At 45.7% G+C, this 20,568-nt stretch overlaps 1 protein-coding gene across 1 annotated transcript in view; it reads left to right on the top strand.

Moving 5' to 3' along the window:
• The window catches only part of PGAP6 (post-GPI attachment to proteins 6), a 172,843-nt gene that overhangs the window by 81,755 nt on the left and 70,520 nt on the right, over positions 1–20,568 (top strand). The window contains exon 5 of the mRNA XM_075565213.1: positions 149–417. Coding sequence (XP_075421328.1) covers positions 149–417 — 269 coding nt within the window. The remainder of the gene's footprint in view (positions 1–148; positions 418–20,568) is intronic.

Here is a 20,568-nt window from a genome sequence, read left to right as displayed (position 1 = left end):
CTGATCACATTAGACTCTAGAATGGTATTGTTCAGCACTATTTTTGTTTTTAATATACTGTACAGTATCTGTAGTTTGCATACTCTGAGACCATGTTGATTTATAGATCGAAATAGTTGTTTATTATGCTTTTTTTTTTTTTTTATAGGATTTTTATCCCTGAATATACATTGGAACTACGACTTAAACTGCAGAAATGTAACACCAACAGCACACAGAGCTTGTGTCCACTGCATGTCACTGTGGGATCCTTCACCCTGCCTCAGTCCTACCAACAGAATATCAATTGCACTGAAAAGACAGAATGTACTCTTGTTTTACACTCCCCACCCTGGGAGAAGTGGTTGAATGTGATAGTGGCGATCCCACAATGGATAAACACCAGTGTGTCCTTTGAAATATTTTACAATCTCTCAGGTGGGCTATTTTATGCAAGCACTGTTCTATCTTTAATGTTGAAGGTTTACGTAACATACAATACACAAAATGTCTAGAGTAGTTAAAAGATTAAACATTCTCATACCAGTGTAAGCCTTGTGAAACAGCGTAAAATCATGATTGATACAGTAACTTACATTTCATTGAGCAATATTTTGCCTCACAGATATTGATGTTCTGGGCTAAAGGTTTGCTGAGTTATAGATATACTACACAGACACAAACTGTACTTCGTAGGCAGAACAAAACACACATTTGTGTGTTATGTATACACCGGATTTTACACATCAATAAACAAGCAAACGTGACTAATTCTAATTGTATACAACAAAAAACAAAGAAGCCCAAAGCTACATCCAATATGACAAAAATACACCGTGAAATACCTATCTACAGCTCAACCCCGTTATAACGTGGTCTGCTACAACGCGGATCTGCTTATAACACGGTCTGAGCGTGGCTCCCGATTTAAAAACACCTCTTTTTTTTTTTTAAAACATTCAATACTTTATTGATAACGGACACACAAACACCACCACACCATGTGGGAATTGAACATAATTTTTTTTTTATATAATACACACGCAGGAATCGAACCCAGAACCTTTCATATGCTAGTACCAATTCCCTACCTGCTACGCAACAGAATTGGTGTCATGAAACATACTCTATAAATATACTTAACATCTACAGCACAGTGTAGTGAACTGCACTGTGTTCTATACTGTATGTTAAGTTTGTTTTTAGAGTCTGGCCACAGAACTTACTGCCTGCAGCCATATTTGTGACTGTCTCTTTCTCGGGTTGTCTTTTTTTCTATGTACAGCATTTCCCAAGTGATCAGGGCTAACCGATCCCATTTGCTGCAAGACTAAATACAAAAGGAAATGGGTCCCCCGTAGCTTGTGCCAGATACAGATTCCATGCTTGACTGTGCCATAATTATTATCCTGAAAGTTGGCATAGCTTTATAGCAGTGGTAGTTACTGCTATGAAGGATACCTGCCGTATGGGCCACACATTTGAAAAATATAGTTTTTGACTCCTGACCAGTAAACAGCAGTCATGTTGCTTTCTCAAATAATGGTCTGCCTTTGCTTTGCTTAGAGCCAAGTCATTTGGAGGATTTTATTTCCACGTTGCCATTCTGCTGCACTTAAATGTTTTTTTGTTTCTCCCCCATGCTCCCCTTGGATTTTGTGTGTTTTGCTGCCTTTGCTTTAACCTGCTTGCCATATCATTATAATATTTTGCCTTCTAACAAAACATGCAAGGCCATATTTACTGAGCAGTGCTACTCCATAAGCCACTTTCCAGCACGGAAGGTGTCTCATGGTGTAGCACTTCTTATTAAACATGGCCCACAATCGTTTGTGAAAAGTTTATACTAAATCTGTCATCGAAGACTTTTTAAGTAGTAAGTAATTTCATACTTGCCCTTTCCTTTGTTATTTGTACAGCCTGTGAGATGAAAAGATTACTTTGAATTGATACTGGATATATTTTTTAATAGTAATTGTATGTATAACTAGCTGAGAGACCCGGCGTTGCCCGTGATGTAATGTTCCTGCTCCTCTCTCTCTCTCCTCTCCCTCTCTCTCTTCCCCTGTCTTCTCTCTCTCTCTCTCTCTCTCTCTCTCTCTCTCTCTCTCTCTCTCTCTCTCTCTCTCTCTCTCTCTCTCTCTCTCTCTCTCTTCTTCCCCCTCTCTCTCTTCTTCCCCTGTCTACCCCCTCTCTCTTCCCCTGTCTCCCCCCTCTCTGTTTGTCCCCCGGTCCCATCAATCCAGCTCCCTCCCCCCTTTACAGGTCCGGTCCCTCCTCCCCCCATTTACCGTTCCGGTCCCCCGGCCCCTTTCCAGCTCCGTTCCCCCCTCCTTTACAGCTTCATGCAGTGTGTGTCAGTCAGTGTGTGTGTGTGTGCGCGTCAGTGGGTGTGTGTGCGCGCGTCAGTCAGTGGGTGTGGGTGTGTGCTCGTCAGTCAGTGGGTGTGTGCTCGTCAGTCAGTGGGTGTGTGCTCGTCAGTCAGTGGGTGTGTGCGCGTCAGTCAGTGGATGTGTGCGCGTCAGTGGGTGTGGGTGCGCGCGCGTCTCAGTGGGCGTGTGTGTGCGCGTCAGTGTCTGTGTGCGCGTCAGTCAGTGTGTGTGTGCGTCAGTGGGTGTGTGTGTGGGTGGGTGTGTGTGCGCGCGTCAGTCAGTGTGGGTGTGTGTGCGCGCGTCAGTCAGTGTGTGTGGGTGTGTGTGCGCGCGTCAGTACCCTTTCCAGCTCCGTTCCCCCCTCCTTTACAGCTTCATGCAGTGTGTGTCAGTCAGTGTGTGTGTGTGTGCGCGTCAGTGGGTGTGTGTGCGCGCGTCAGTCAGTTGGTGTGGGTGTGTGCTCGTCAGTCAGTGGGTGTGTGCTCGTCAGTCAGTGGGTGTGTGCTCGTCAGTCAGTGGGTGTGTGCGCGTCAGTCAGTGGATGTGTGCGCGTCAGTGGGTGTGGGTGCGCGCGCGTCTCAGTGGGCGTGTGTGTGCGCGTCAGTGTCTGTGTGCGCGTCAGTCAGTGTGTGTGTGCGTCAGTGGGTGTGTGTGTGGGTGGGTGTGTGTGCGCGCGTCAGTCAGTGTGGGTGTGTGTGTGCGCGCGTCAGTCAGTGTGTGTGGGTGTGTGTGTGTGTGTGTCAGTGGGTGTGTGTGTGTGTGGGTGGGTGGGTGTGTGTGCGCGTGTCAGTCAGTGTGTGTGGGTGTGTGTGCGCGCGTCAGTCAGTGTGTGTGTGCACGCGCGTCAGTCAGTGTGTGTGTGCGCGCGCGTCAGTCAGTGGGTGTGTGTGCGTGTCAGTCAGTGGGTGTGGGTGTGCGCGTCAGTGAGTGTGTGTGCGCGTCAGTCAGTGTGCGTGTGTGCGCGTCAGTCAGTGTGCGTGTGTGCGCGTCAGTCAGTGTGTGTGTGCGGCAGTCAGTGGGTGTGTGTGCGCGCACCAGTCTGTGTGCGCGTCAGTGTGTGTGCCTGTGTGCGCGTCAGTCAGTGTGTGTGTGCATCAGTGGGTGTGTGGGTGGGTGTGTGTGCGCGCGTCAGTGTGTGTGTGTGTGTGTGTGTGTGTGTGTGCGCGCGCATGTCAGTGTGTGTTTGTGTGTGCGCGTCAGTCATTGTGTGTGTTTGTCAGTCTGTGTTTGTGTGTCAGTCAGTGTGTGTGTGTGTCAGTCTGTGTGTGTGTGTGTGTGTGTGTTTCAGACAGGCAGTTCGTGTGTCAGTCAGTTTGTGTTTGTTGTTGTTGTGTGCCCCCCCACCCTCTGCTTTTTCCTCTACCCTGTCGCGAAGGGGGGTGGGGGGTGGTTGTTGATACCAGTGTGTGTGTGTGTGCGCGCGTGCCAGTCTGTGTGCGCGCGTGCCAGTCTGTGTGCGCGCGTCAGTGTGTGTTTGTGTGTGCGCGTCAGTCTGTGTGTGTTTTTCAGTCTGTGTGTGTTTTTCAGTCTGTGTTTGTGTGTCAGTCTGTGTTTGTGTGTCAGTCAGTGTGTGTGTGTGTGTCAGTCTGTGTGTGTGTGTGTTTCAGACATTCAGTTCGTGTGTCAGTTTGTGTTTGTTGTTGTTGTTGTTGTTGTTGTTGTTGTTGTTGTTGTGTGTGCCCCCCCCCCTCTGCTTTTTCCTCTGCCCTGTCGCGAAGGGGGGGTGGGGGGTGGTTGTTGATACCTGCTCGCGCTCCCGGCTTCCCGGCCTGGCCGCTGGTCCGGGCGGGGTGGTCGATACCTGCTGACGCCACCTCGGCCGCAGGGGGGGGGTTGTGGGGTGGTGATAGCTGCTGGCGCCTCCCGGCTTCCCGGCCGGCCGCGGGGGGGGCGGGATGATGAGGTATCTGGCTGCTGGTGCTCACGGCGATAGTACTGTATATGAGGCGGCGGCGGCAATGTGTGAGAGGCGGCGGCGTCGGTTACTCGGCGGGAGGCGGCGGGAGTTTTGCGGTCGAGAGGTGAGGTGGAGGAGGGGGGGCGTTTGAGGTGAGGCTGTGGTGCTGAGGAGCGGGCGCCGCTGGCCCCACGGTGCAGAGGCTGGGGTTTGCTGTGGGTGTGGGGTGGGGGGGGGGATGTGGGGAGAGGTGAGGCTGTGGTGCCGAGGAGTGGGCGCCGCTGGCCGTGGGTAGCGGTGCAGAGGCTGGGGTTTGCTGTGGGTATGAGGGGGCGTGGGGGGGAGAGGAGAGGTGAGGCGGCGGCACCGAGCAGCGGGCAGCGTTGATAACTGTGTCGGCGGCGGGTGAGTGTGACCAATGAGGCGTGCAGAGCGGGGCTGGTCCACGGACCAATCTGATTGGCCAGAGGGTGAGTGACAGACCAACTGACCAATCAGATTGGCCTTATCAGATTGGCCTTTGGTACAGATATACTGCTGCGGCCGAGTTTATTCGAGCATTTGCCCGTTCTCGGCCGCAGCAGTAGCCTGGCGCGTGCCGGAGGGTGCCGGGCGCGCGCCGAAGCAGCGGAAGAGCGCCCTCCGATCGGGGCGCTCTCCCTCCCGCTGCCGGGTCCCCCGGAACCCCCTGCCGCCGTCCCCCACATCGCGGGACACCAGGGCTCCCTCGGGGAGCCCTGGACGCGCGTGCAGGGGGCGCAGGCTCCCGATGACGCGTGCGCGGCACGCCGAGGGGCGGCCACTAGCAAGCCGGGAAATCTCCCGGCTTGCGGATCTGGCCGATGAGCAATAAAGTGTGTCGGTAGTGTACAACGTTTTGAAAAATATTTATTGTGAAAGGTTGCGTCCCAGCCTTTGTTTAAAGAAGCCGCAGCATCAGACCCTGGGAAGAATGGAAGAGGCTTCTGCTGTTCTCTGAACCTTCTTTTTATTAGGTATTCCACATTCTGGTGTACAACAACCAGTTCCCCCAGCGTGATGTCTCCATACAGAGAGTAGCCAGCAATATCTGCATTAGAAAGTTTGCATCTTTTCACTGAATTTCCACAGACATCCTCATATCACATAACAGCAACAAGGAGTGCAGAAAAATAACAACCTCCTATCACACAGCAACAACAAGGAGTGCAGCAGACCCCCGGGAAAGAAACCCCCTCCCTTTTATTACTGGTTAATTTGGACCAAACCAAATTAAGTATACCACACAGGGGAGTTGTCTCCCCAAAACTTACACAATTAGCAAACATAATACACTTCACATAACATACAATTTTCTATAGCAAGCCCCAAAAACAGTACATTTTACAAACATCCCATGCATGTCTTTACTCTGCAAAATAAATGACATTCCGTATCACTTACTTTAATTCCCCCCCCCCCCCCCCATACCATGGTATAATCCACCCTGGATGGTATGCAGGAAGGCAACGCCCTTTTCCTTTTTAACAGGGACTGCCCATGGCTGTGTAACATCAAACTGTGTTTTACTCCAACCAGACCTGTATTGTACTGACTGACCTCAGGACACCACATTAAAGGTTAGTACAGTTTCAGATAAAGGAAACAAAAAAAAAAGATCGCTGGTCCCAGCAAAGAAAAAAAAAGACATAAACAGAAAGAAAGAGAGAAAAGTGGTGCATTCTATGCCAGAAAGCAAACATGCCTTTAACTTCCACAATAATGCAAGCAGCCCTGTCACAATATATAGATATGCTGAAGTATAATGGTGCAATTTCTCCCCCCCCCCCCCCGCCCAAAGAATGACCTAGTGTGTCTGGAAAGTGAGCTCGGTATGATTCCCTTTTAAACTTGCATTCTTTTATTAAATTTTTCCAACACTTCTGGGGGGTGGTGTACAGAAGAAAAATGGGAGAGGATGGGAGGGAGTGGTGCAACACTCCCGATGAGCAAATGTTAAATAAAAATAACAAAAAGCAAAGATATACATACACTTTTTAAGTTAAGAGCATTTGTCACTTGTATGTTACGCTGTGGTCACCACGGACAAGGAGGGACCCCTAAACTGAGGTGAGATGGGTAACAAACTGCACCCACAGCTATGGGGACACGCCTGGAAAGTGGAAAATAGGCGTCTGGAACCGTCTGGGAGTATAAGATAAAGTAAGATACTCGCCAGATGAGAAGGGAGATTCCAGAATATAGGTGGTACCGAGAGCCTGGGGTCCAGAGCCGGGAGGTAGGTCGGAATCCGCAAACAGAGGTAAAGGGGTCGGGGTGTCCAGAAGGTCAGAATACAGACATGGGGTGTCCAGAAGGTCAGGATACAGACCAGGGGTGTCCAGGAGGTCAGGATACAGACCAGGGGTAGAAGACCACAGCGGATCCACAGCCAGGCCGGTTCGGTACGCAAGGGATCACTAAGGAGACAAAAAGAGACAGGAACTGAGGCAGGCACGACCGTGGTTAACACAGGTCATACAAAGCTATGCTCAGCCAAAGAATGAATGGTTGAGCAAGGTATAAGTAGGAGGAAGGACCAATAGGGAGAGGGGGAGTAACGAGGGAGCGGCCCCAGGGAAGATGGAGATTGGAAGGGAGAAACTTACCACAGCTGCGCTGGATATGCAGCTTGTGAGCGGTGCACGCGCATCAGGCGTGTGCGCCACGCGGGAGAGGCGCGCGCGGCCTCAGCTGGGGGCGTAAACTCCCCCTGAGGGAGGACGTAAAAGTCCTCGGCCGTGCGCGCGCATGCGCGAGTTCAGTAGCCGCCGCGGGGAGCGGAGGGGAAGGAAGATCCCGCCCGCGGCGGCGAAGGGGGAGAGCCGGAGCGCAGGTAAGTGAGGTCGCGGGAGGAACCCCCTTAGGGATAGGTGTTCCCCCGGACCTTACATTGTACAATTTGGTTAAGTAGCTATCCAACATGGGAGAGAAAAGAGTAGAAGATAGGAGGTAGGGAATAGAAAAGGGGAGGAGCATACTGTGTAATGTAGACGTCCCTCTGTCACATCAGGGGATGTTGAGATATTTTTTTTGGTCTTTATGGTGACGGGGCCTATTTAGTTAGCTTATGGACCATCCTTGTATTTGGCCATAGCATGGACCAGGTCGTTATGGGGAGAATATTGGACTAGTTAAGAGGAGGAAGTCCCTGGGTATTAAGGCCCTTGTAAATCAGCCGTGACTGCCAGACCTTCTGAAATTTTGAAGAGGGATCCCTCAGGACACCTGTTAGTCTTCCCATTTTAAGAGGATACCATATTTTTGTTTTGATCTGGCTGAGGGTTGGCATTTCCGGGCTCATCCATAGAGCCACTATAGTGCAACGTGTTGCTGTCATTATATGGGTAGTCGGCTTGTCTTGCTGTCTAATCATGGCCTCGTGAGGTCTGTTTAGGAGATATGACCAAGGGTCGAGGGAGAAAGGAGAGCCCAGCACTCTCTGCGCCAATCTATGCATCATTTTCCAAACCACTGCCACCTCCGGGAACGACCACGACATGTGGATAAATGACACGCCTTGGCCGCAACCCTTAGGACCCTTAGGACTTATGTGGGACATCCCCGGTAACATTCTGGCCAAGTTTTTCGGGGTTAAGTAACACCTGTATGATTTTAAAGCAGATTACTAATCTTGTATTTGTTTATTTTTTTCCTAGCTATTTTTCATTTTATTTTACATTTTATTTTTAATTGCCCAAAGTCTGGAGGGGCATGTTTTATATGGTAGTTCCGGCTCTTCAATCTGATTTTCACCACTTTAAAAGGAGGACACAGTTATTTTTCATGTAGACTGCGAAGGGTCTTTTTAGAAAAACTGTCGACAGGGATTTAAAGTATACATTGAGCGACAAGTTGACCCCAAAACACTCCGTGAAAGCCAAAATGTCCTGCCCCCCCCCCCCCCCCAACAACCATATACACTGCCGACACAGTTTATCCGAGTGCGGCTCATTCCGCAAGCCGGGAAATGTCCCGGCTTGCGAGCCGCACTCCCTCAGCGTGCCGCGCATCACCGGGTGCCAGCGCCCCCTGCACGCGCGTCCAGGGCTCCCCGAGGGAGCCCTGGTGTCCCGCGATCGCGGGACGGCGGCAGGGGGTTCCGGGGGACCCGGCGGACCCGGCAGCGGTAGGGAGAGCGCCCCGATCGGAGGGCGCTCTTCCGCTGCTTCGGCGCGCGCCCGTCACCCTGCGGCGCGCGCCAGGATACTGCTGCGGCCAAGAACGGGCAAATGCTCGAATAAACTTGGCCGCAGCAGTACCAGTTTAACTCCTATAATACAAACAACCTACTGTACCCGTGAGCATTTTATGCTTAAAAAAAGTTATTTTAGTGTTAAAAAATAATTGTTTTACAAATCTCTAGCTGTCTGAGCCTACTTACAATGGTAACCCCAGACTGCACTAGGCTCGGGGGAGATTTTGAGCTCTAGGACACTTATTTATTTCAACTGATTATATCTCCTGAAATGAAAATGTTGATTTTAAAGTAAAAACACCTCCTGAAAGAGCATGTATACATAAACAATATGAAAAAAAGCAATTGGGGCAGACTGCTCTTTAAGAGGTGAGAATTTACTGCAAGTGAGCAGTAAAATAGCACCTCACCATGTGCTGACGCGAATCCTGGCAGTCCGCCTTCAACATTTTTGTCACTGATTTTCATTGGAATCCAAATTATATTTGGGTGACTCTTGATGTCTCTTCCCTCTACACCATTGTAGCACATGACTATGGTCTGACTAGATATATTTTTTAGAGGCCTCATCTTCACTTTTACCTGCACATATCTTAATTTTAGGTAGTATCAAGTTTTTGATCACAATTATTTTGTTTTTGATGACACTTTATCTCTAAACACGTGGGACTGATCTGGGCACTTGTTTTGCCCCCTCCTATGCCAACCTCTTCATGGGTTAATGAGAGAAGTCCCACGTGTTTGGAGATAATACCCCCTTTCGTCAACATGTACATTAGGTTTTTTTTTTATCAGCGCTATATTGACAATGTACTTATTAACTGGAAAGGCTCTGTAGAAGGGCTTTATGATTTTTGCAAATTTGAAAATGTTAATCTTTATCAGCTAGTTTTTTCTTATTAGCATAATTTTCATCATATTTAATTCTTTCTTGGTTCTATACCTATATCTGAATGTGGATAAATTGGTTCACACCGATATCTATTGGAAAGGAAAATGTAGAAACACTATACTGCACGCAAGAGGTTGCCATCCACGTACTGTATTTCCACGTATTCGCAAAGAACAGTTCTTGTGTTTTTAAGACGCAACTGTTCTACTATTGGAGATTTTTATGTTGGATCTAGAGATCTTTTTTAGCGGCTCCTAGCAGAAGAATATGATAAATTATCCGGAGAATGGAACCCTCGGAAGGAACACGAAACTCCAACAACAACAAAAGACGTGATATAAGTTAAATAAATCATGTTTCATGTCTAATGTTCACACCAAGGCAGTTAATGAAAAGGGCAAAAAGGGATCTATGCAGAGCTAGAGGCAAAAAGTAAAGAAGCCTGGAAAAAAAACAAAAGCGCAGGGGGTAAGAAGTGCAAGTGGAATACAAGGCAAAATATAAGATATCGGTAAAGTCTGCAGAGCTAGATGCAACGTAATGATAGCCAGGGAAAGACAAATAACAGGTGGAAGGGAATAACCATACTGCTGCTCAGGAACACAAAAGTTGATAAGCAACAACTAGCTTCTCTAGACTAATGGCCAAGATCCCTATTAGTCGAATGTGGCCAATAGTGATTTTGGTAATTAACCAAAATAAAATATACATAGTGTGTGTGTGTGTATATATGTGTGTATGTATGTGAGGATTCGCCATCCTGATGGCCGGAACGCACCTATTCAGCCTTCTACTTCTGATACTCAAGTATTGCGTTCCCACGGCGGTTCCACTGCACGCGGAGCGCGGGCAACACGCGATCAGTCTGCCCTCCCAGATCCATTCCCAGTCTCCGCCCCCGCTCTGAAGACAGACATGCGCAGTGCGTGAGTGGCACGCGATCGAGTCGCCAACCCTTGACGTAAGTGACGCACGGAAGATAGGCTTCCCCTGGACCCGACTCCAGGCTTCATTCCCATTCGGATGATGGGCATGCGCGGTGCGTGAGTGACGCGATCAGATCGGCACCCCCTGACGGTGACGTGCGGGACATAGCTCCGCCCCTAGACATAATCAGGCTGCACAATAGGGCGCACCTGCACGACCCAGCAGCCCATTAGCACGTTTCCTCTTGTTCGGCCCCACTTCCCATTGGTGGGAAGTTCCTTAAATACCTGCTCAGCCCAGACTATCATTGCTGAGCATAATCTTGTGTGACGCTGTGCCTTGCTGCATTCAGTTCTTGTTCCTGTCTTGTGCCTTGCCTGACTTGTTCCTGATCCCCATGCTGCCTGACCCTGCTTCGTTACTGGCTCCTCATATCTCCAATTCTGACCTGGTTACGTACGACCATCCTGATATCTACAACCCTGACCTTGACAAAGTACCCCGACGATCCGCTACTCTCCTATCCTGACCTTGGCAAAGTACTCCAACTATCCGCTACTCTCCAATCCGGACCTGGCAAGTATAACGTTTACTCTACTTTCCATACTCCTGACCCTGCTTGCAGGACTAAAATACATCCTAGGCACGCCCGCGTGGCTGTGGGTTGGCGTTTCTCAATTCCCTACCTCAGCACCGCGGTTGCGCTTCGTTTGTGGTGAGCTACGCGTTACAGTATGCTCAGCCACACAAACTTCGACCCCCGCTGAGGTAGGAAGAGTCCTGAGCACACATGCCAACGTCCTGTCCAATATTGAGGAGAAATTAGAGGCTAATGATCATCATATGCGAACTCTCCAGGAAATCTTCAGATCCCTAATTCACTCTATTCATGAGGCTCGACCTGTCTCTACTTCTGTCACTCCTGGAGTAGTGCACTCTGTCATGACGACCTCTCCTCCTCTTCACGATCCCCGTCTACCTACACCCAACTGCTATGGAGGGGACCCCCATGAGTGCCGGGGATTTCTAAATAAATGCTTTATCCAGTTTGAAATTAATTCTTGCCTCTTCACTTCTTCACGCGTCAAAGTGGCGTACATTGTTTCTCTCCTTACAGACAACGCACTTGCCTGAGCTTCTCCCATCTGGGAATGGAGGTCTGATCTCACACAAGACATCTGAGCCTTTTCCGTAGTGTGCTCTATATGTCCAGCCGCAAGGTATCTGCTGCTTCTACTTTGTTCTATATTTCCCAAGGTAACCGTCCAGTTGCAAAATCCGCACTCGAATTCAGGACCATTGCGCAGAGACAGATTGGAATAATGAATCCTTATCAGCTGCTTTCTGGCGGGGCCTCTCTGAAACCCTGAAAGACGAATTGGTAACTCGCAATCGCCTCACCTATCTGGAAGACCTTATCGTTATCTGCATCTGAGTGGACCATCGTATCCAGGAGAGGAGGTCAGGGGGCCCATTACCGGAACCTCACTTCAAGGATTAACCCCGCTCAGATGAGCACAATGGAACTACATCTAATGGACACTTCCGAACCCATGCAACTGGGAGGTACTAGTCTTTCTAAATCTGAGAAGTTACGTTGCAAAAATTCTGGCCTTTGTTTTTATTGTGGTACACCCGGACATCTTGCTTATTCTTGTCCCAATAAGTCGGGAGACGCGAAGTTCCCATGGGAACCAGGAGAATCTCATTGGGGACTCTTTCTCTTTCCCCTATCTCTACTGAACCCTTCTAGGATCCTCCTTCCCATCACCCTTTCTGGTAGCGTATTCTTTGTGTCTACTCTTGCCTTTCTTGATTCAGGTTCCGGAGGCAATTTTATAGACCAAGGTTTCGCCGAACGTCATCACATTCCCCTCAGATGTAAGAAGAATCCCATAGGCCTTGAGGCCATCGATGGAAGACAACTCCAACCAGCCTTCATCTCATTGATCAAGGTCCTTCACCTTATGACAGGAGATGATTACCTGGAGAAGATCCAATTCAATGCGATACATACACCTTCCGTAGGAATCATTCTTGGTCTTCCTTGGCTACAGATTCACAACCCTCGGGTGGATTGGCTGAACAAGGATCCTATCCTCTGGAGCACCTACTGTACCTCTTATGCATTATGGAATCCAGGAGTGTCTGTGCTACCACCATGTCTGAGGAGAAGGAACGGGTACTGTTGCCTGAGGAGTATGCCGAGTTCAGCGACGTCTTTGATAAAGTCAAATCAGAGGTGTTACCTCCACATCGCCCTTTCGAATGTCCTATTGAGTTACTTCCTGGCACGTCTCCGCCCAGAGGGGCTTCTTACCCACTTTCCATGCCTGAGACCAAGGCCATGAGAGAATATATTACCGAAAATCTTCAGAGAGGATTCATCCGTAATTCCACCTCTCCAGCCGGTGCCAGATTCTTCTTTATGAAGGACGGGTCACTACGACCTTGTATTGACTGCCGGGGTCATAATAAAATCACCATTAAAAATCGTTACCCTCTTCCCCTCATATAGGAGCTTTTCGATCGCCTACAAGGCGCTAACGTTTTCTCAAAATTAGACTTACGTGGGGCCTATAATCTTATCCGTATCCGTCAAGGTGACGAGTGGAAAACTGCATTCAATACCAGAGATGGACATTATGAGTACTTGGTCATGCCATTTGGTTTGTGCAATGCCCCAGCCATGTTTCAAGATTTTGTCAATGAAATCTTCAGGGACCTTCTCAACTTTTTCGTGATTATATATTTGGATGACATTCTGATTTTTTCTAAATCCAAGCAGGAACATGTGTCCCACGTCTAACAAGATCTCCTTCGCCTACGGGAGAATCGACTCTTTGCCAAACTGCAAAAATGCCAATTTCATCAAGCATCTACAGTTTTTCTAGGATATATAATATCCAACACTGGCCTTACCATGGATCCTGATAAAGTTAAAGCCGTACTGGACTGTCTTCAACCCACCACTTTCAAAGCCATTCAACGTTTTCTAGGATTCTCCAATTACTATCGTAGATTCATTCAGAACTTTTCTTCCCTGGTGGCTCCTCTTACGGCATTAACTAAGAAAGGAGCAGATCCCACATCCTGGCCTCCCACGGCTATTCAGTCTTCTCTCGCCTTAAAAAAAGCGTTTGTGTCCGCACCCATTCTTATTCATCCTGATCCCAAGCTTCCATTTACTCTCGAAGTTGACGCATCCGATGTTGGTGTGGGCACTGTTCTTTCACAGAGGAAGACTCCTCAATCCAGTCTACACCCCAGCGCATTTTTTTTCCAAAAAAATATCTTCCGCTGAGTGCAATTATCAGGAATCGGGAACTTCTGGCCATGAAATTAGCACACGAAGAATGTAGACACCTGGAAGGTACAGAGGATCCAATAACAATATTGACGGACCACAAATATTGGTTATACATCTAAGGAGCTTGTTGTCTGGGTGCTCGCCAAGCCAGATACATACATAGTACATAGTACAGATGGTCACTTTTCTTCTCAAGATTACATTTTATAATCTCCTATCTGCCTGCAACCAAAAATATCAAAGCAGACGCTCTTGGGGTGGAGTACACCCATTACATTGTGGCAGCACTCATAGACATCATTGCAACACTCTTTTAAATCCGTTTTGCGCACCTTATACTTTTTTCTTTATATATATATATATATATATATATATATATATATATCATGCATACATATCCTAAATTACCAGCAAAGGTAAGGAGACAACAGCACTAAGAAGGTATAAGCAGCTATAAACTGTATTAAAGAAACTTGCACATATATCCAACGTTTCTGTCCGCTGAACGGGACCGAAACGTTGGATATATGTGCAAGTTTCTTTAATACAGTTTATAGCTGCTTATACCTTCTGAGTGCTGTTGTCTCCTTACCTTTGCTGGTAATGTATGCTTTATTATTTTTTATGACATAAGCACCAGGTCATTATATCACTACATGAGTGCCAGATATTCATGATTTGTGTGTGTGTGCGCAGTACTGTACAACCAACTACCCATTAAGGTTGAAACATGTCTGTAAATGGTTTATCTGGCTTTGCATCTGATTTTCACGCTGTGCTTTTAAAGCTGTGTTAGCAGCGAGCATTAGCTTATATGGGCTCCATGTAACAATGGGTTTTCAGACAAAAGGTGACACATTGTGTGCTCATTTGCATGTAATTCCCCAGAATCCCTTACTGCTGTGGAAGCACTGTATGCTGGGGATAATGGTGATAGTCTGGGTTGCAGACCTGCCTAGGACATGTGAATGTGCTCACAAGTGTGTGTATGTATGTATGTATGTATGTATGTATACAGAAAGGAAAAAAGTTGTCTATACTCCTGCGCACGGAATCGGTTAAAAAAGAACCCTAGTTCTTAGAGGTCAAGAGATTTCAAATGAGACCACTCTCTAAATGTGTGCGATACAAATCTACTTTTAATAATATCAAAAACCTAATAGTTCTGAAAATAAAATACAAAAATATGAAATTATCCCAGCTGGGTAATAAATAAACCAAACAACATTTAAACACATAAAACTTAATTAAAAAAATGCCCCAATAGGGGCCTGTTAAAACAAACACTTGTTACAGTACTTGCAAAATGATTAAGCATACATATATTGTATTTGCATATACATGGGTAACAATCTTAAAGATCTTCTAATGTCCACCCTAGTATAACAGGTGCATCCACTTAGAACTACTTGTTAGAAAATCCAAAAATGATAAGTTCTTTAGTGTATATCCCAGTATTGGTGGAAACACTTTAAGTTGTGTTAAATTGGTATAAGTGATATGGGGAATGGCAACACTGTGTGCTTCTGGTATCTATGATATTTGCTGGCTGGGCAAGAGGAAAGAGATGTCAAATAAGTCACAGATCTCTTGAGCAGACTTTGTGCACTCTGTTTTTCAACCCTCATAGAGTGAAGATGTATTCAGGTGTGTGTTTAGGCAAAACTGGTGAGTAGCCTTTCACTTAGAGCCTACACAGCTCTTAGCACATAATCCCTGTCTCCGCTGATAGTGCAGATATGGGCGCTTTACCTCTTCACTTTGCCGCTCCTAGCTTTAATATGCAGTTGCTGCCGGATCCTGAGGGGTACTGCGACTCACTTGCTGTCTCACTTACCCCTCCACTGCTCGGCCAGAGTGTTTGTTGGACCGCAGTCTTCTCCGTGATGTCAGGGTGCGTCTGCAACTTCCGCGTCTTGCGTGTGATGCCTGCTTTTCACGTCTCCTGCCACAGCCGTTCATCCGGTGTTGGCGCTAACAAGATTTATAGATATAGATATATATATATATATATATATATATATATATATATATTTAAATTTTACTATATTTATATATATATAAAACAAACAAATATAATTTTACTATATTTATATATATATATATATATATATATATATATATAACAAACAAATTGGAGTAGCGCCTTAGGAAGCTTGATAAGGATAAATCAGCTGTGTAAATTAGATAGAGTTAACAAGGCTATTGACCAAAGAATCCCCAAAAGGGTGAATTTGTGATAAAAACAACTGGAATCTATAACAAAAATAAAAAACATGAAACATAAAAAATAAAATAAAAACCAGATGTCGGTTGAAAATCCAAAAAATGTACTTAGTCCACTGAAGTTTTGCTGCCCGAATATAAGGATCACCAAATCCCAAGGATATCTGCAGAAAACAAGAAGAAAAAACAGGCGCACTCCTAGTTTGATAAAGTATAAAACAGTATTTATGGGATTGTAAAATATAAAAAGCGCACTCACAAAAGTAAAAATAATAGCATTTATGAGATATACTCAATCGCCTTGAAGCTGTGAAGGGAATGTATCAGCCTGTCCCGTTGGTGCCACCTCTGGTGTATCCGTTGGTTCAGCAAGGTGCACTGGAGCCACTGCAGCCAGATGATGTAATAATCAGCAACACGGTCAGAGACTCCCTCCAGATACACCTCCCACAGCTCTCACTGCTCACCAGCAGGCAACCGCAAAACCCTCTGACGAAGTCCTTAGTGACGAAATGCGTAGGGCGTTTCCCAAAGAGGCGAGTTTGTGGCTGACATTACTGCACGAACGGAAAGAGTACCTTGGAGCTGTTGCTATTTTGCTTGGGACTGCTGTCGCTTCCGGTTTTGCGGTTGCCTGCTGGTGAGCAGTGAGAGCTGTGGGAGGTGTATCTGGAGGGAGTCTCTGACCGTGTTGCTGATTATTACATCATCTGGCTGCGGTGGCTCCAGTGCACCTTGCTGAACCAACGAATAGACCAGAGGTGGCACCAACGGGACAGGCTGATACATTCCCTTCACAACTTCAAGGCGATTGAGTATATCTCATAAATGCATTTATTTTTACTCTGTTTGTGAGTGCGCTTTTTATATTTTACAATCCCATATATACTTTTTTATACTTTATCACACTAGGAGTGCGCCTGTTTTTTCTTCTTGTTTTCTGCATATATATATATATATATATATATATGTATGTATGTATGTATGTATGTATATATATATATATATATATACTGTATATATATATATATGTGTATATATATATATATATATGTATACATACATACATGTAGAGGTATCAGTACCGTGTTAGCCGAGCTTCAATAATCAAAAAATAAATAGATGATACCGTTCTGTGGCTAACGAAATGCTTTTATTTGTGCGAGCTTTCGAGATACACTGATCTCTTCTTCCGGCGATGTTACTTTGAATGAAGCCAGCAAAAGCTATACTATAAACAGTGTCTACAGGAATGTTATCTGTGCTGGTCCTTCCCCCGGTGTGGATGTGTTTTATGGCTGGAGGTGTCAAAAGGTTCCTGAAAGCAAGTGATGAAAGAGTGTGTATGTGTATCAGTGTGAATAAAAATGAATGGAGAGCCCACAGTATATACAGTGCTTTACAAAAGGTGTGTGTGGAGTGGGAGTGGATATAAATGGTGTGGGTGGGTGATGAAATGTGGGAGTTAGTAGCACAACTAAAAGTGTGTGTGGATACTATGTGGTCCCTATTGGTGTATAGGGATGGAAAAACAAGGAGTATAAGTATGTGTGAGAGACAGCTGTGTGTGCATACATATAGCACAGTATGTACAGACATGGCCTTTGCGCTCATGGGAAGAGAGTTCACTTGTCAGTAATGACTCATAAAATTTCGATCTCTGTTTAGGCCACTGCTAAGTGTCCCGAACAGTTGCATAAATTTGTATTCATGCAACCGTCTCTCTTTCGGTGTTTTAAGATTACCTTTGAGTATGGCAACCTTCAGATCGTTCATCTTATGGCCAGAGTCAGAGAAATGTTCGCCAACAGGACTGTCTCTTATTCCGCGTGTCTGTACATACTGTGCTATATGTATGCACACACAGCTGTCTCTCACACATACTTATACTCCTTGTTTTTCCATCCCTATACACCAATAGGGACCACATAGTATCCACACACACTTTTAGTTGTGCTACTAACTCTCACATTTCCACACCCACCCACACCATTTATATCCACTCCCACTCCACACACACCTTTTGTAAAGCACTGTATATACTGTGGGCTCTCCATTCATTTTTATTCACACTGATACACATACACACTCTTTCATCACTTGCTTTCAGGAACCTTTTGACACCTCCAGCCATAAAACACATCCACACCGGGGGAAGGACCAGCACAGATAACATTCCAATAGACACTGTTTATAGTATAGCTTTTGCTTGCTTCATTCATTGTAACATCGCCGGAAGAAGAGATCAGTGTATGTCGAAAGCTCGCACAAATAAAAGCATTTCGTTAGCCACAGAACGGTATCATCTATTTAAAATCAACCCCACACTGATGAGACCCATCAAGGTCGAAACAGCTGTCTGTGGGTGGTTTTCTGGGTATGCACCTTAACCCTGGCTGTGCTCAAAGCTGTGACCATGCAGCAAGCTTAAGCCTATAGGGAACCATGTTAAAAATGGTTTTTGAGGCAAAAAGTGACACGGTGTGCTCATTTGCATGTCATTTCCCAGAATCCCTTGCTGCAGTGGAAGTGCTGTATGCTGGGTGATAATGGGGAAATGCGGGGTTGCAGACCTGCCTAAGACATGCAGATGAGCATACAGTTATATTTGTATATATTTGTATATATATATATATATATATATATATATATATATATATATATATATATATATATATATATATATATAATTGTATCTTCCTGGAGAATGGGTTGTAGTTCCCTGGCGATCTTGCGTAGGGCATCTAGATGTGGGTTATATGTGACCATCAAAGGTACCCTGTCGCTTGTCTCTTTCTGTGGAAGAAATAAACTGATGATGTTGCTTCCAGGCATGTAGTGGTGCATAATACCTGTTGGCTTGCAGGAGAGCTGAGGTTCCGCTTATGTTGTGGGGGAAACAGGACAGGCTTTCGGATGTAATATTTGTGGAAGAAATAAACTGTTTGGAGCTTCCCCCGATGTAAAAACAGTGCAACAGCACCACCTAGTGGTAAAACGTGCTAATAGTACAAACAGACTATTCAATCAACAATAGTAAAATGACCACTATGTCAATCGGAATGGACAGAAATAAAATGAGTGAATAATAAAAATACAGAATAAATAATAAAAAAATCTAAGCAACTCAACATCAAAAGAACAGCCGGATTCTTCAGGGAACATAAACACAACTTGAGGGAGTGGTTGCTTGACAAATTCAGTGTATAGACATCAGCCCATCCGTGCTGTAACAATTGTAGGACTTCGATTAAGATCAAATAACATTTTAGGTTTGAAACATGTGAAAAACCCAAGTAGTTCACAAACTTTTTCTCGCCACTGTATGCATGTATGAAGTCACCACAGCGGTGACGAAACGTGTAGGGTTAATCCTGTTGAATTTACCAGGTGATGTCATCACATCACTGACGGAGACATGGAGTCACTTGCACATTGCAAGCAGAGTCAAAGAGCTACAGGAACATCTATTAGATGTCTCTTCAGCCAGGACCTGAAAGGCGGACCCCTCTGTTTCACAGGCATGAAGAGCAAAGGTGACACTGTATTACCACCAATGATTGGCCTGCAAAGACCCTGACTGTGATTTATACAGCAGCTGGTGTGCCTGCTAAAAGGTCTGTGAAGGAGCTTTTGCATTTACTATTCTGCCTGCCAGTATCTCATAGCACTTTTTCTGCGTGAATGATCAGCATGCTTACTGCTTGATATCCTCTGAGAGGGAAGTTTCAGCTAATTAATTGGACTGCATTTTATGAATGGAGCACCAACTATAGCTTTACACTGTATTACTAACTATTTCCACTATCTTAGTCCTCACCAGCAGCAGTACCATCCACTGTTATATATGAGGACTTTTCATGTGGGGACTCTATTTACCAACAGGTTCTATTATCGGCTTTGTGTATTGTTCCATAAGAAGCTAAAGACCTCCTAGGATTTGCTTGATAACTGGACACCTCCGTAGTTAACATCTTAATACCTGGTACCTGTGCCTTTTATCATTTGCAATAACAGAATCAGTGTTTTTTATTCTGTTTTTTTTTTAATTTGCATTTTATGGAATAAATTAGCAATTTTGCTGTTATTATTTTCCCCTTGGAGCTTGCGCTTCTCAATAAATAAATATATCTCAAGAACGACATTAAAAATAAATTTTAAACAAATCATTGATTGTCACTGTGGATAACTAGACCTTCTCAATGACGGCCTAGATAGGCACATTTTCATTCAATGGTATGCTGTAATAAAAAAAAAAAATTGACGATATTAAAATACATTACTTACCACTCTCCCCCCCACCCTCCCTTCATTACCTTAGTGCAGGCCTGCACAACTCCAGTCCTCGAGGGCCGCAAACAGGCCAGGTTTTCAGGATATCCCTACTTAAGCACAGCTGGCTCAATTAGTGGCTCAGTATGACTGAGCCATGAATTGAGCCAGCTGTTCTGAAGTAGCGATATCCTGAAAACCTGGCCTGTTTGCGGCTCTCGAGGACTGGAGTTGGGCAGGCCTGCCCTAGTGGCTAACAGCTAAGGTAATGAAAGGGTTGCGCTCTCCAGCATGGGGTAAGGTATGATCCTGTATTTGTACTGCCCTTCGGATGAATCATTATTTTTATAGCTCCTTTTATTGTTTCCAAATATATTTATCTATCGTTATCATATCCCTTCTTAGATGCCTCTTTTCTGATTGAAACATCTAATTTAGCTATCCTCCCCTCATAAATGCGATTATCCATCCCCTTTA

The sequence above is a fragment of the Ascaphus truei genome, chromosome 11 (assembly GCF_040206685.1).
Source record: "Ascaphus truei isolate aAscTru1 chromosome 11, aAscTru1.hap1, whole genome shotgun sequence".
Taxonomy (NCBI): Eukaryota; Metazoa; Chordata; class Amphibia; order Anura; family Ascaphidae; genus Ascaphus; species Ascaphus truei.
Note: the sequence above shows the minus strand (reverse complement) of the source record. Positions and strands in the feature narration are given on the sequence as shown.